The sequence below is a fragment of the Thunnus albacares genome, chromosome 12 (genome assembly GCF_914725855.1).
Source record: "Thunnus albacares chromosome 12, fThuAlb1.1, whole genome shotgun sequence".
NCBI classification, from domain to species: Eukaryota; Metazoa; Chordata; class Actinopteri; order Scombriformes; family Scombridae; genus Thunnus; species Thunnus albacares.
The window spans coordinates 21,277,640-21,290,604 of record NC_058117.1 but is presented as its reverse complement, the minus strand read 5'-3'; the positions used below and the strand labels follow the sequence as shown (position 1 = coordinate 21,290,604).

The window sequence follows — 12,965 nt, the reverse complement described above, 5'->3', positions numbered from 1 at the left end:
TTTTTTTTTTTAAATGCCATCCCAAAATTAGAGATCCATCTTTTAATCTTTTGAGTTATGGGCAGAATTTTCTAACTTAGCCATACAGTCTCAGGTATCCGTGTCCTGCTAAAAATACACGCAAGCACCTCTCAAAAAATCCCAAATTATCACTTTTATGGTTGAAACAAGTGCTGATTTTTTTATTTGTTTATTTATTTGGATCCCCATTAGCTGTTACCAGCACAACAGCTCTTCCTGGGGTCCATAGATGCCAACATCTATGATTTAACATCAACCATCACTCACTGTACTTATGTGTCTCACAGGCGTCACTTCGGAAGCTGATGGACACAATTGAAACGGCAGAGCCTTCCTTTATTATCTGTCTGCGCTCCAATGCTGAAAAGGTAATATCATCTGTGAATCTATAACATCACCCTTGTAAATTTAGTCCTACATGTTGCTCTGTTGGATAACACAGTTCATCAACGAGGTTTTTTTTTGTTTGTTTTTTTGCAGAAGGAGCTGCACTTTGATGATGAACTTCTGCTTCAGCAAATCAAGTACACAGGTTTACTGCAGGTGGTTACAATGATGAAGTCTGGTTACGGTGCCAAGTACACATTTAAGGTGAGCCATCAATTGAGAATAATGTCATATTTTTTGAACGTATATAGATATTCCACTTTACTGTAGATTCAAGGAATTACAATTAAACTAACTTCTATGCTTGTCCATGAGAAGAAAGTTAATTTTCACTTCTGTTACTTTTCTCTTGATGGCAGGAATTTGTAGAGAACTTCAGAATGTTGCTTCCAAAAGGAGCGACTGCGACTCCGGCACACATAACTGAACTGTTTAAGAGGATGGACCTGGATAAGACCACCTACCAAATAGGAAAAACTAAGGTAAATACTCTTTATCATATCAGCACTTTATTACTATCATAAATCACCGTGATCCCATTGATCAAAATAGTCAGAGGATGAAAGAAGCAACGTCACTTTACTGTACTGCATGTACCCATTTTTCTGTAATGTGTTTTGGGAAAAAATCATCCAACATATGACATTTAGACATTTTGCGAATATTTGTGTCTCTTGAAGTAAGATGCTTTATTGTCACCCATGGGAGAACATGTCATGAATCATTGAATGCTGTCTCTTACTATAAACAAGACACGGCAGATTCCATGCATACATAAAGTCATAAAAGCTCTTAAACGTCACATAAAGAATAATGAATGTACTAAAATGCAAAAGAGAATAACACAGTACAAATGTGCCTCGTGCTTTCATCACATCTCATGGGTCGTATGCCGCCCTTTCATCTACTCAGGTGTTCCTCAAGGAAAAGGAGAGGAAACTGCTCCAAGACACTCATAACAAGGAAGTGATGCGTCACATCATCACGCTGCAGCGCTGGTTCCGTGCCTGTCATTTAAGGTTACACTTCCTGCAAAAAAAAGATGCCACCATGATCATACAGGTACAATTTATATTTTAAAATGCTGTGGAATTAAAAAAACACAAAAAAACACCCTCTTTATGGAGACTGCTAGATGATAAAAACATGTGGTAGATACTGTAACATCATTAACAATCCACCCACACATATAAACTTAACTAGTTAAATGTCTTGCAAGGCCTCAGACTCTCTCACTCGAATCCTCTGCATCTCTTACCTTCAACTTTGAGGGAGACCTTCAGTTCTCTTGGCTTGTCTGCTCAGTGTTCCTGTTTTATAATTAAAAGAGCAATTAAAAGAAACATGATAGCCGACTAAAGCTGATAAAGGATTTCTGGTATTTCAGAGGAACTGGCGTGAGTTTTATGAGAAACAAAACCGAGCTGCAACAGTGATCCAGACGGCATGGCGGAGCTCACTGAAGAAGTCAAAACACCAAAATGAAATGGAGGATGAAGAGGAGACGCCCGACACCCGACCTGGACGAGACAGGTACGCTACCAAAACTGTTCATATTGTAGGAGCACCAGCTGCTCCAGTTAAAGAAAAATATCACTTTAGTAGAGTTTAACTTGCTTGCAAATTTATTATTTTAGAATAGAAGCCTCCCCTGCATTGTATTACCGGAGGTTCCCAGATAAACCATCTGAATATGTTAAGTGTTTGTACTTAATCTGTAAATATTGGATCCATGTTCCTGAATAACGAGTCATTGTGCAGTGTGGAAGTGTGTTATCTCTGTCCAAAACCACACAGTTTGACTGAATGTTTATTTAAAATAACCACATGAGATGATGCACTTGTCTTTTTGGCATTTTGCCTTTATTTACGAGTCAGCGTAGCAAGACAGGAAACAAGGGAACAGAGACGAGTGTGACGTGTAACAAAGGTTCCTCGGCTGGGAATCAAATCGTAGACATTGGGTTTATATGGTATGTGCCTTAATCAACAGGCCACCCGGACAACCCATAAGGAACATTTTCATATTATTTGGTAAATAAAAAAATCATAGACTTGTCACAGAATTTATGAGCCTTTTTTCAAATCTTTCACATCATGCTGACTCATGAATTTCAAGTCATGGCTCTGTAAATTAATACTGCACAACCAAATAAGGCCGATATCGAATATGTGTGTCAAGAAAAATCAGATTTCGGTATAAAACCCAGAATTTCTGGTGCATCGTCAGGTTTGTGTTCATGTGTTCATACATCAGCCTTTTATACCTGCAAAAAACAGGGAGAAAACCTCAGTCACAACATCTGTGATAGGTTTCCCTTAAATTGTGTTATTAAAGAATTGTGTACTAAACAGGACATTTTACAGTTAAAAAATAATCATTGCTCCCTGGTGGACAAATAATGTACTGGAGAAACTTTCAAAATGACCTCAAATATACTTTTGATATTTCTGTTCTAGAATTTGAGTCAACATATATGCCAATACCAATATATCTGTGATTATGGTTCTGCCTAGTAGCGTAAACTTGGTAATTGCTGTAGGTAACTCTTGTTCAGTTCATATGTATGTGCATTTTCAATAAAAATCTCATTATAGCATTAGGAATCACAGTCGCGGTGATGCCAGTCTGATTTAATGGTTCTTGTATAACAGCTTGACCAAAAGAGAGTTGAAGAGGCAGGACAAAGTGGAGCACAGCCCCAACAGGACCCAGCAGCTAGACCCAGTCAACGGTCAGTCTGCACAGAGGTCCAGGAGCAGGGAGAAACGAGACGGCAGGGGATCCCCTCCCCCTCTGAATAGACCCCTCTCCCTTCCTCTGGACTCTAAATTTGTCAGCGATGATAGCCCCACCAGCCCCGTAAAGAGCAGCTCCCTGCAGCGCTACAAAGATGGGGACATCAAGGAGAAGGCCGAGAGGTGGAGGGAAAGAATAAGCGAGGGCGAACCAACAGACGAATCAAGTCCAGAAGTACGGCGACGAAGAGACGTGCGGAAAGATGAATATCAGTACGTATTCGATTTCTGGTTTCATCAGACATCCTAAACTCATAAAAATGTTTCTCCGCAAATGTCGAAGCCCTACTTATATGACCCTGACAGTAGCCTACCATAGTCCACAGCTCTGCTCTTATTTTCCTCTGCAACACAGGCGCAAAGGGAAGTCCATGTCTGCTGATGAACTGTCCAAAATCAGCTCATCAGGTTCTGATAGCTCACCTTCTATGAATGAGGTAACCTTTTTCATTTTGTTATTACATAATCCATAAAGTTGCACCTTCAACTAAAACACTCAAATCAAGTTTTTATTGGTATCTTTTTTTTGAACAATAAATTGTTGGCATTGGCTTTTTAAAGTACTGTAGATGTGTGTAGTGTAAGCTGACAAACACATGAATGGAGGCTCCTGTACACATAAGTCAAACAAGGCCTCTCATTCAATGCCTCATCACTTTCCCTGGCTCAATTAGGTCAGGGTGCGTTTCCGTAAGCAGCCCAAACGCAAACGGCGCTTAGCCTACGCCCGCAGCGGGTTGGTGATTAACTTTGGGGGCTCCAAGGAGAGCGAGTACTGGAGCTTTCCACTGCCTCCCATCAGCCCAATGAAGAGCCTGAAGAGCTCGGCCAGTAGCGTGGACATCCGGGCCCTCAAATCCCAGGTCAAGGTACTGACCAAAGGGACGATTTTGACCGACAATGATTCTGCTCTGCATGCAGGCCTTGCATGTTTATGTCCCAAACAGATTTAAGGCTGCAGTGTTTTGGGACTTCTCATTTCTGCTCTGCATCCCAGGACAATGTGAGAATGAGCCGTCCCAGTTTCCACAAGCTCATTTGTGATCTTTCTTGTACCAAATGAGCTGCAACTCAGTGAATATAGTTCAGTCAATTTATTTGATGTCAGTGTGTTTTGGTCACATCAACATTAGAACTAGGGGATGTGATCATTGTGACTCTGAGAATTTTAGTTAATTGGTTCTTTTACGTATCATTTTAGAGCACATGCACACCAAAAACTAATTATGAATCTGATTTAAGCAATTATTATTAGATTTTTGTACAGGCATTTGTCAGCTTTAGTAGATCATAAACAAACCTTAATCATATGTTCATAAGGTTATAGCAGAAATCACAGTACTTAAAATAACATAAACAGCACTGGAATATTGTTTACTCACAAAAATCATACTACCATTACACAGAGCCTATCACGTCTAATAATGAACTTATAAACATGGGAAATATAATTGAAAACATTTGTTAATTCTTACTAACCTGCAGGTATGAATAAAACATAGGTGTAGGTTGATAAGCATAGCAACGGTGTTATTATTACTGTTATATGAACTCATTTTGCTCATACTGATTAAAGCAAAAAAGTTCAAAGTTAGGGTGGCGGCAAGCTTTGCATGAAAGATAAAATGGTGAAGGGGCTACTGCCATTTTATTGTGTTCATGTTGTCTGGTGGCGGGAGAGCTGTGGGATACTTTTGGAAGAGACGGGTGTGGTCGCTGAAGGTGGGATATGGTGGGGAAAAAGGACTAAATCTTGTACTTGGGATATCAGAACAACAATTTGGTTTTCTCATAAAAGTTTGCTCGTTCACAGGTTTTATACTAGCATATTCACGTCTTAATACTGTTGCAGTTACCAGCAGAACATGATGGGTCGAGGTTTAGCCTTCCACCCAGACGCACCAACGAGGAGTCAGGACAACAGGGATCAAACCGATCACCACTCACAACCCCTGAGAGGTAAAATCAATAATTCACAACAAAATTATCTAAAGATTTTGATTTCCCACAATCAAGCTTATTATTAACATTACGTACTTTTTTTTTTGATGTGTTGCTGCATGGAATTTATACAGATTGTCTTTTTCTACAGGATTTGGTTTCTCAGTAGATTCCTGAAGAAGCGAGGACCTAAATATTCCCCGAACAATGACCCATCTCCGTCAGATAAATCTGGTAAACCAAAAGTTTAAAAAGCGAATTCCCCAAATATGTAACCTAAGTGTATTTGCTTGTACAGTGCAAACATTTTAGATATAAACATCAGTGCACTTTCCACAGAAGCAGCAGGGAAGTATTATGAACAGAACATGAATTATTTGAGGTCAAGGTCTAAAGAAAAGAGGAAACAATGAACATGATACAGCTTTCTGTAGGGAAATTAATTTTTTATGATGTTGGTGTTTATTTACTGAACCACACAAGTGAGAGTCACAGTTTACCATCCTTCATCACTTCTTCTCTTTACTGCCATCTGGAGGATATTTGCAGCAACTGGTGTGAAACCTAAAAGGTCTTAATAACATGGCTACATTATTTCTTTGGGTTTAAAGAGTCTCTACTAAAAATAAAAAAAAATAACCTTTACATCACCAGTAGAAACAGTAGATAACACTATTTAAACAGATTATTAATTCAGTCTCTCCTTCGGTCGCCTGCAGTCGTCTTGCCCAGCTACACCCCACATCCCTACCACATGCCAGAGCAGACCAGTGGGAGGGACAATCGCAACCCCACCATTCGAATCAGCCGGGCCACACGGGCCCTGGAGTCGAACGCATCTCTGGACCGTGAGATCACGGACCCCAAAGAGTTGCGAAACCTGGACGAATTCCTCGGCAATCAGGTGAGAACATCACCAGAGGAGGAGGAGTAGATAAGGATTTCTAACAGTCGCGTTTTATTTGTAGCATTTCTAAATTTTACACATAGCCATTGCTGTTAGTTGTTTGCATTGTAGATATCATAATTTCCTCACCTTTGTCCTCAGGTGAATGATCTGCAATCAAGAATAAAAGAGCTTTCACCAACAGAGAACATCTTCCTCTCAGCCACCATGCAGTTCAGAGAGACCATTAAAAGCATGTATTCTCTTCAGGTCAGTTCAGTGTCCTTTTCTGTACAAGCACATAATAAAAAGTTTCATCTTGTGGGCGAGAAAATAGGGGAAAGTCTTGTTCACCTTTTTCTAGTACATCTCTATCATTCCTGATAATTAAAGGAACAATTTTGATATACTTGTCGACTGACCTTCTACTATTAATTCATCTCTGTGAGCAAGTTCTAAGTTCATTTTGCTTTATTTCATGTTGAAATCACTTATCATATGTCTACTACTAATTGTCTTACAAACAGGCAAAATGTACTTGAAGGTAAAATCACTCATTTTACTTTCCTCGCACACTTTCTTACCAACAGAAGCCCCAAATCGGCTACAAAGATCTGATGAAGGGCTACCGTAACAAAGTGAACACACTAGCAAGCCCCACACAGAAGACTGAAGTGTCGCTGGTGGTCAACCTGTTCCAGTCTGTGCTGGATGGATTCATTAGGGGCGAGATAAAACGAGCCGAGTATGAACCAGTCAAGGTAAATTTGAGCCTTTTAGTCCATTATCAGGTGCTAAAGTACTCTCGGAGTATAAACACTTCACATCACTGATTCATGTTTCGTCTCTGGCTTCTTTTAGGCTCCCAAGTCGACAAAGAAGAGAAGGAAAAAGGACAAATGTGTAAGCTGAATATCTTCATCTATATATATACTTATACTTTGCAGTTTCCTTATCATAAATTTTGGTAAATCACTTGTACATCTTGTCTCTACAGCCTGATGGTCCTCTGGATCACCTGTTCAGCACATACCAGGTGAACATTATGCAGTCGTGTGATTTGTGTGGCTCATACATCTGGGGAATGGAGAAAGCCTACATGTGCAGTGGTGAGTGTAGAGAACTACGAAACCATCAGATGTAATTGCATTAAAAAAAAACTACAAGGAGACCGTGGTGAATCTTCTCTTTTTCCTCTGTTTTCATTCTAGCTTGCAAGCTAATATGTCACAAGAAATGCCTCACCAAAATCATCACAGATTGCTCAACATGGTGCGCCAGACTGGTAGGAACTGACACATACTCCTATAAATACTATAATGTTTGAGTAACACTCAAAACAAACACAACTTCTCAAGACTCTCTGCCCATCACATGTACGCTCTCCTTGTTTTTCCTGTTTGATAGGATGACAGCGTACCAGGCTCCCTTCACTTTGGGGTGCAGGTGTGTGTCCTCACCAGTAAAGCCAATCCCGTGCCCAAGGTGGTGGAGTTGTTGCTGATGCACGTGGAGCTAAACGGCCTTTACACAGAAGGCATTTACCGCAAGTCGGGCTCCACCTGTCGAGCGAGGGAACTCCACCAAATTCTGGAGACAAGTAAGAAATTCTTTGCACACCAGTTGAAAATTGTAAAATGCACAAGATTGTCGAAGTAACATAACTAATCCATTCGGCTACCGTCCACTTCACACATAAATGTTCCACATGACATGATGCACAGTATATTAATTGGTCTGAATTGTGTTAAACAAAGACGGGAACAATTAAGGAGTTTTTTGCACAGTTTAAAGGGTGGATTTAAAGTTGGAAATAATTACATTATCTACCAGGAAGACACCAGGCGTGTCTTTCAAAGCTCAAACATTTTACATGCATCACTTGAAAACATCTCAGTGAATTTTTTATTTCCCAAATTCTCTTTTTTTTTGTCTTTGTCAGTTGAATCTCTTCTGTTAATTTTGGTCAGTGGAACTGTGTGACTATTTATCACAAACAAAACAGGGACCCACTCTTAAATACACAGTTCATAGTGCTACTAGTGGTTCTAAACTCAACAGGATACCTTTTAACTTAAAACTAAGAAAATATGATATCTTGCATAATGTACATTTTTTTAATAGTTTGAAGGAAGGATCCTGAAATTCCAGACTGTAAAATAATGTAAAAAAAAATGTGTGTGTTGTGTCTTGTGGCATTAGATCCTGAGGGAGCCTGTTTGGAGAACTACCCGATCCACACCATCACAGGTCTGGTTAAACGTTGGCTCAGAGAACTGCCTGACCCCCTCATGACCTTCTCCCTTTACAGTGACTTTCTGCATGCCGTGGGTAAGTAAATATTGATACTATTTTTACTGTAGAATACAAATCAGACAGGTCTGGTGAGCACGTATATATGTTTCCAGCGAGGCCTTGTTTTGTATTTGTTCAAGTACATTCCTGATGTTGTTTATCGTGTTAGAATAATAGATAATGATTCACACAAACAGAATCGGTGGATTAGATACGTTATCTTACATGGCAAACTTAATGAAGCTGTGTATCTCGTTAATGATTAGAGAGAAACTCTAATAGATGTTCCTTTGTTTCATAAAGTACAATAAACATTGTAACATACTGGTAGAGCTGTAAAACCAGTCTGCTAGTGTGGAAGTTAGTGCCTGTTTCTTTAATTCTAAATGTGAAATCATTAAAGAGCTTGATATGGATGTTAACCAAAATGTATTGATCTCCATGTTTGTTCATCCCCAGAGCTTCCAGAGAAATCTGAGAGGATAAGGGCTGTATACCAAAAGGTTGATGAACTTCCTCCTGCCAATTACAACACACTGGAACGCCTCATCTTTCACCTCGTCAAGTAGGGGGATTTATTTATTTCCTTGTTCTCTTGACTCTACATTACAACACTGCATTAGCTAATGTGTTCTGTGGTGCCAAAATAAAATGATTTCTTTTTACATTCCAAATTGAGAGTTGCAAAGAGTTTGATAAGTTGTGTGTTTCTGTGTGTAATAACTCATGTGAGATCTTGATCTTTTGTCTTTATAGGGTCGCAAAGGAAGAAAACCACAACAAGATGTCCCCAAGCTCTCTTGCGATCGTGTTTGCCCCCTGCATCCTGCGCTCTCCTGATGCTAATGACCCCTTCCTCGGTATGAAGGACGTGTCCAAGACTACAATGTGAGTCATCACACATCTCTAACTCTTCACTTTTTTTTGACTAGAAGTACATTTTATTTCATAACTTTTGCTGTAATAGCCCCATTTCAAAATATGAGGTCTACACTCTATGTATGGTCATAGATATAGATTTTATGGGGGTGTATGTATATTAAGCATTGATCCTGTTGTCTGCAGGTGTGTGGAGATCCTGATCTCTGAGCAGATGAGGCGCTACACAGAGAAGATGCAGAATATCCAGGAGCTGGAATACGCAGAAGCATTGGCTGTCAATCAGCTCAGACTGAGGAGACAAAACACGGTGAGATGAATGAGGTCAAAGGAAAATGCATCAGGAAAGAAAACCTAAGTCAAGCAGATTATGTCAGCATATTGAAAAGTTTGTCAATCTGGCTGGAATACTGCAAGGATGTTAAATGCATCAAGACAGCACAGACCATGCCAAGGGAAAAGGACACTAACTGTCAGAAACATATATTAAATTCACTGTCAAAGGCTTTCCTGATTGTCTCAACTCTTCTCTTTCGATACTGTGTAACTTTATATAAGTCTGAGAAAAGTAACATCCTCTTTATTCCTTACAAATACAGAGAGATGGACAATATAATCCAGACTCTGCAGCTGTCACCCAGTGTTTAGTACTCAGTTTAAAGTAAGAAAAACTCCATATTAATGTCTAACTTTTTGGCATCTAAATGACCAGATAGCAAATAATTTACAATATTGTTTAACCTCTTAACATCAGGCGACCTGCTTAAGCAAGTTGTAAGTGGCTTAGCATCACGCAGTATTGAATAAAAGCAATTGGCACGATTTGGCCACTTGGAGGCGTTTTGGAGACATTCAGGGACACCAGTGACACCACAAACTACAAACTCTGGTCTGGAATTTTATACTGGTGTGGTTGACAAGATGTAGAAGGTACGAGGTGTCATGTCTGCATAGTTCTGGCATAAAGCATGTCCTAGTTATTGTTATTCAAATATGACTCATTATAGACGAGGACCAAAAACTTTTCTTTTTTTTTAGCAATATTTGAACTGATGTAGTTTTGGTTGTGTTTTAGCCATATGTTAAACATTTCCAGCACATTTCCAGAAACTAGAAGATGTTACCTTTCAAATGAAGCCTAATACGTGCATCTTGGCCTTACAGTTCCTCTGTTGTAAGCTTTTCCATTTTGGTATGCCAAATAGGCAAAAATTCAAACAAAAGGGATGGATGTTAAGAGGCTATGATGACCACAATCTTTCTGAAAGAATGTATTACAGTTGCTAAAGAATATATTTTGTTTTGAATGACACACATCTGACCACAAACTACTTCTCTGATCTCTGTGCAGGTTGTTGAGAAACCTTCAGAGCTGGAGGTTCCCAAGCAAATAGATTCTGATGAAACAGAGAAGACTCTCATTGAGAGGATCAAATCCATCAAGCAAGAAAAGTGAGCTTGAATCTTTACAGGATAAGTAGTGTGTTCATTACATTTAAAATCACAGGAGTTTGAATGATAATACCTTTTTGTTTTCTTGTCTTTAGGGTGGACTTGGCCTGCAGGTTACCTGACCTGGAGCAGGAAAACTCTGACAATGAAAACCTGGACTCGTCATCATCTATGAGCACAGAGAGCCTAGAAGACCGTTTGAGCCTGGACTCGGAAGGTCAGTAGAGAGGTACGGTAATCTCACCTTCCTCTAGCTTTAAGAAGACAAGTCTCTGTTAAACGTGATGCGATGAGGTTGTTTTTTATATTCCACCAGATCATGATAGTTTCTGTCTGTTTGTGTGTAGAAAATATATTGAGAGTATACAACAGGTCATCTGAACACATCTAAATGCAAATGTTTATACCTGTTCTGATTGGTCACACTCGAAGGCCGTCATAGCCTCCTCCTCCTCCTCCTCCTCCTGGCTGCATCACAATGGCTCTGTAATCTCTCTCCAAAAACTCTCTTGTGTGTTTGCATGTCTTTGTAGTCTTGAAGCAATAATGAGTCTCCTCTCAAAAGCATTTATGGCAAAAAGTGACAAAAGAAAAGAGAACCTGAGAGAGAAGTTCAGACCCTGCCTTTCTTTCACACCATGACAAACTTGGCCAAAAAGTGGCAAGTCATTGTCGGGTTGTCTGTTTCAGAGGGTCATAAAAATTGTCATACACAGACCCTCCGACTTAGAAAAGGTGTCGGAGCAGGGGGCTTTGGACACACTGATAAGCACTACATTGAAGCGTATTGAGGCCCTGTAGACCAAGTGCTCTCATTAGAATAACAGTTTCTATTCATAACAAGTTCCTTTTGCTCACAGTTTCCATAAATGAAACTAACCAACATGAGAACTTGTGGTTTGCAGTGTGTGTACTACAAGCTTGTACCAAATATGTTGACTAATCAGATGTTTCTTATACCAGGAAAGGTGACCATGCGATTGAAAAACCAGAACCAGAAGCCCGCCTGCCCGCAAAAACCTCCTGACTTGGCACAGAGAGTCAGAAGTCTTATGTCTCAGGCAGGTGGCGAGTTCACATCAACCGAATTCCTGCCAGGAGATACAGATGTGACCCAATCCATGTGCTTCATGCCCAGCGAAGACAACGACCTAAACTCCTCTACAACCAGCAAGCCACAGCTCACCAGCAAGACTACCAACGGGAGCTTTGACGACTTGGACATTCCTTACATAGATGAGGATGAAGATCTAACCTGAGCGTAACACCACAAGTTGTAATAATTGGAATATCCTCAATTATGTGTTAATAGAAGACTTGTGTTATGGCAAAAAAAAACTGTGCAATTTGTTTTATAGACTTTTCCATTTCAGTGCTGCTATGGAAATACAGTAAGTGCGTTGGGAATGTATATGTATTTAATGGGAGATCATGCAGACTGTTCCTTCACGGTCTTTATACCAGATCTGGAGAACCAACAGTTGTGACTACTCGGCATCTTTATATCAATACACTGTATGTTATTTTTAAACACTGTACATTAAATGTTTTATAAAGCTAGTTATTTTTTGATCAGTCCTGTGAAGCTGTGTGACAAGTCGTGTCTCATCTATGGAGACAAACAAGACAACATGATGAGGAGCAATTGAGAATACAAGTGTCTCCTTTACTAATAGGCATTATTCTGAGCTCAACCGCTATGGTACTAATGGGAGTTTATGTGGTTTATTGAGGGGGGAAAAAAATGTCTTGTAACTGTATCAGAAAATTCTAGCATTGTAAATACAGCAATTCTCCATTGTACAGAGAGATATTGCATCTTGAGCTCATATGGAGTATATTGTTGTAAATCTGTTATTCTGTTATTTCATTTTACTGCTGTGACTGACCACTGATTCAGTGTACCTGTTTAGGAAATGGTCATATTGCTGCCTTTTTAGATTGACTGAAAATATTTCCCTCTGTCACTTTTCTTGGTGTTGCAAAGCTGTGCAGTTTCACCAAGTTCATTTTTGTCTATACACTTAGGGTGTTGTTTTTGAATATGCATGCCTGTATATTTTATAAGGGAAAGGGATGATGCATATTGGGTTGGATGTCCTAATAAACTGACCATTTTCAATTGTCTCTTGCTGGGAAAACTAACATTAATAACAGACAGTGACGAAACTTGTAAAATTACTGGTTTGACAGAAAAAGTTTTATAACAATATTAGGCATATTTTGATTTTAAAAACTGTTACATGCCCTTGTTTGTACAGTAAGACAAAGAATGCTTATGAAATTGCTCAAAATATATAGAAAG

The 12,965-nt window shown here is 39.5% G+C and overlaps 1 protein-coding gene across 2 annotated transcripts in view; it reads left to right on the top strand.

Annotated features, from left to right (window-relative positions):
* myo9b (myosin IXb) overlaps positions 1 to 12,787 on the top strand; it is a 30,956-nt gene extending 18,169 nt beyond the window's left edge. The window contains exons 18-40 of one of the 2 annotated variants that reach the window (XM_044368607.1): positions 309 to 389; positions 502 to 612; positions 768 to 890; positions 1,321 to 1,470; positions 1,796 to 1,941; positions 3,064 to 3,420; positions 3,563 to 3,644; positions 5,060 to 5,166; positions 5,300 to 5,382; positions 5,868 to 6,052; positions 6,197 to 6,304; positions 6,625 to 6,795; positions 6,896 to 6,937; positions 7,032 to 7,143; positions 7,246 to 7,319; positions 7,442 to 7,634; positions 8,237 to 8,365; positions 8,789 to 8,894; positions 9,086 to 9,217; positions 9,395 to 9,518; positions 10,560 to 10,660; positions 10,756 to 10,877; positions 11,624 to 12,787. In XM_044368607.1, coding sequence (XP_044224542.1) covers positions 309 to 389; positions 502 to 612; positions 768 to 890; positions 1,321 to 1,470; positions 1,796 to 1,941; positions 3,064 to 3,420; positions 3,563 to 3,644; positions 5,060 to 5,166; positions 5,300 to 5,382; positions 5,868 to 6,052; positions 6,197 to 6,304; positions 6,625 to 6,795; positions 6,896 to 6,937; positions 7,032 to 7,143; positions 7,246 to 7,319; positions 7,442 to 7,634; positions 8,237 to 8,365; positions 8,789 to 8,894; positions 9,086 to 9,217; positions 9,395 to 9,518; positions 10,560 to 10,660; positions 10,756 to 10,877; positions 11,624 to 11,919 — 3,135 coding nt within the window. In that variant the 3' untranslated portion in view covers positions 11,920 to 12,787. Of the gene's footprint in view, positions 1 to 308; positions 390 to 501; positions 613 to 767; positions 891 to 1,320; positions 1,471 to 1,795; positions 1,942 to 3,063; positions 3,421 to 3,562; positions 3,645 to 5,059; positions 5,167 to 5,299; positions 5,383 to 5,867; positions 6,053 to 6,196; positions 6,305 to 6,624; positions 6,796 to 6,895; positions 6,938 to 7,031; positions 7,144 to 7,245; positions 7,320 to 7,441; positions 7,635 to 8,236; positions 8,366 to 8,788; positions 8,895 to 9,085; positions 9,218 to 9,394; positions 9,519 to 10,559; positions 10,661 to 10,755; positions 10,890 to 11,623 lie in introns of both variants that reach the window. The other variant, XM_044368608.1, reaches the window with a different exon arrangement.
* Positions 12,788 to 12,965: the final 178 nt, after the last annotated feature.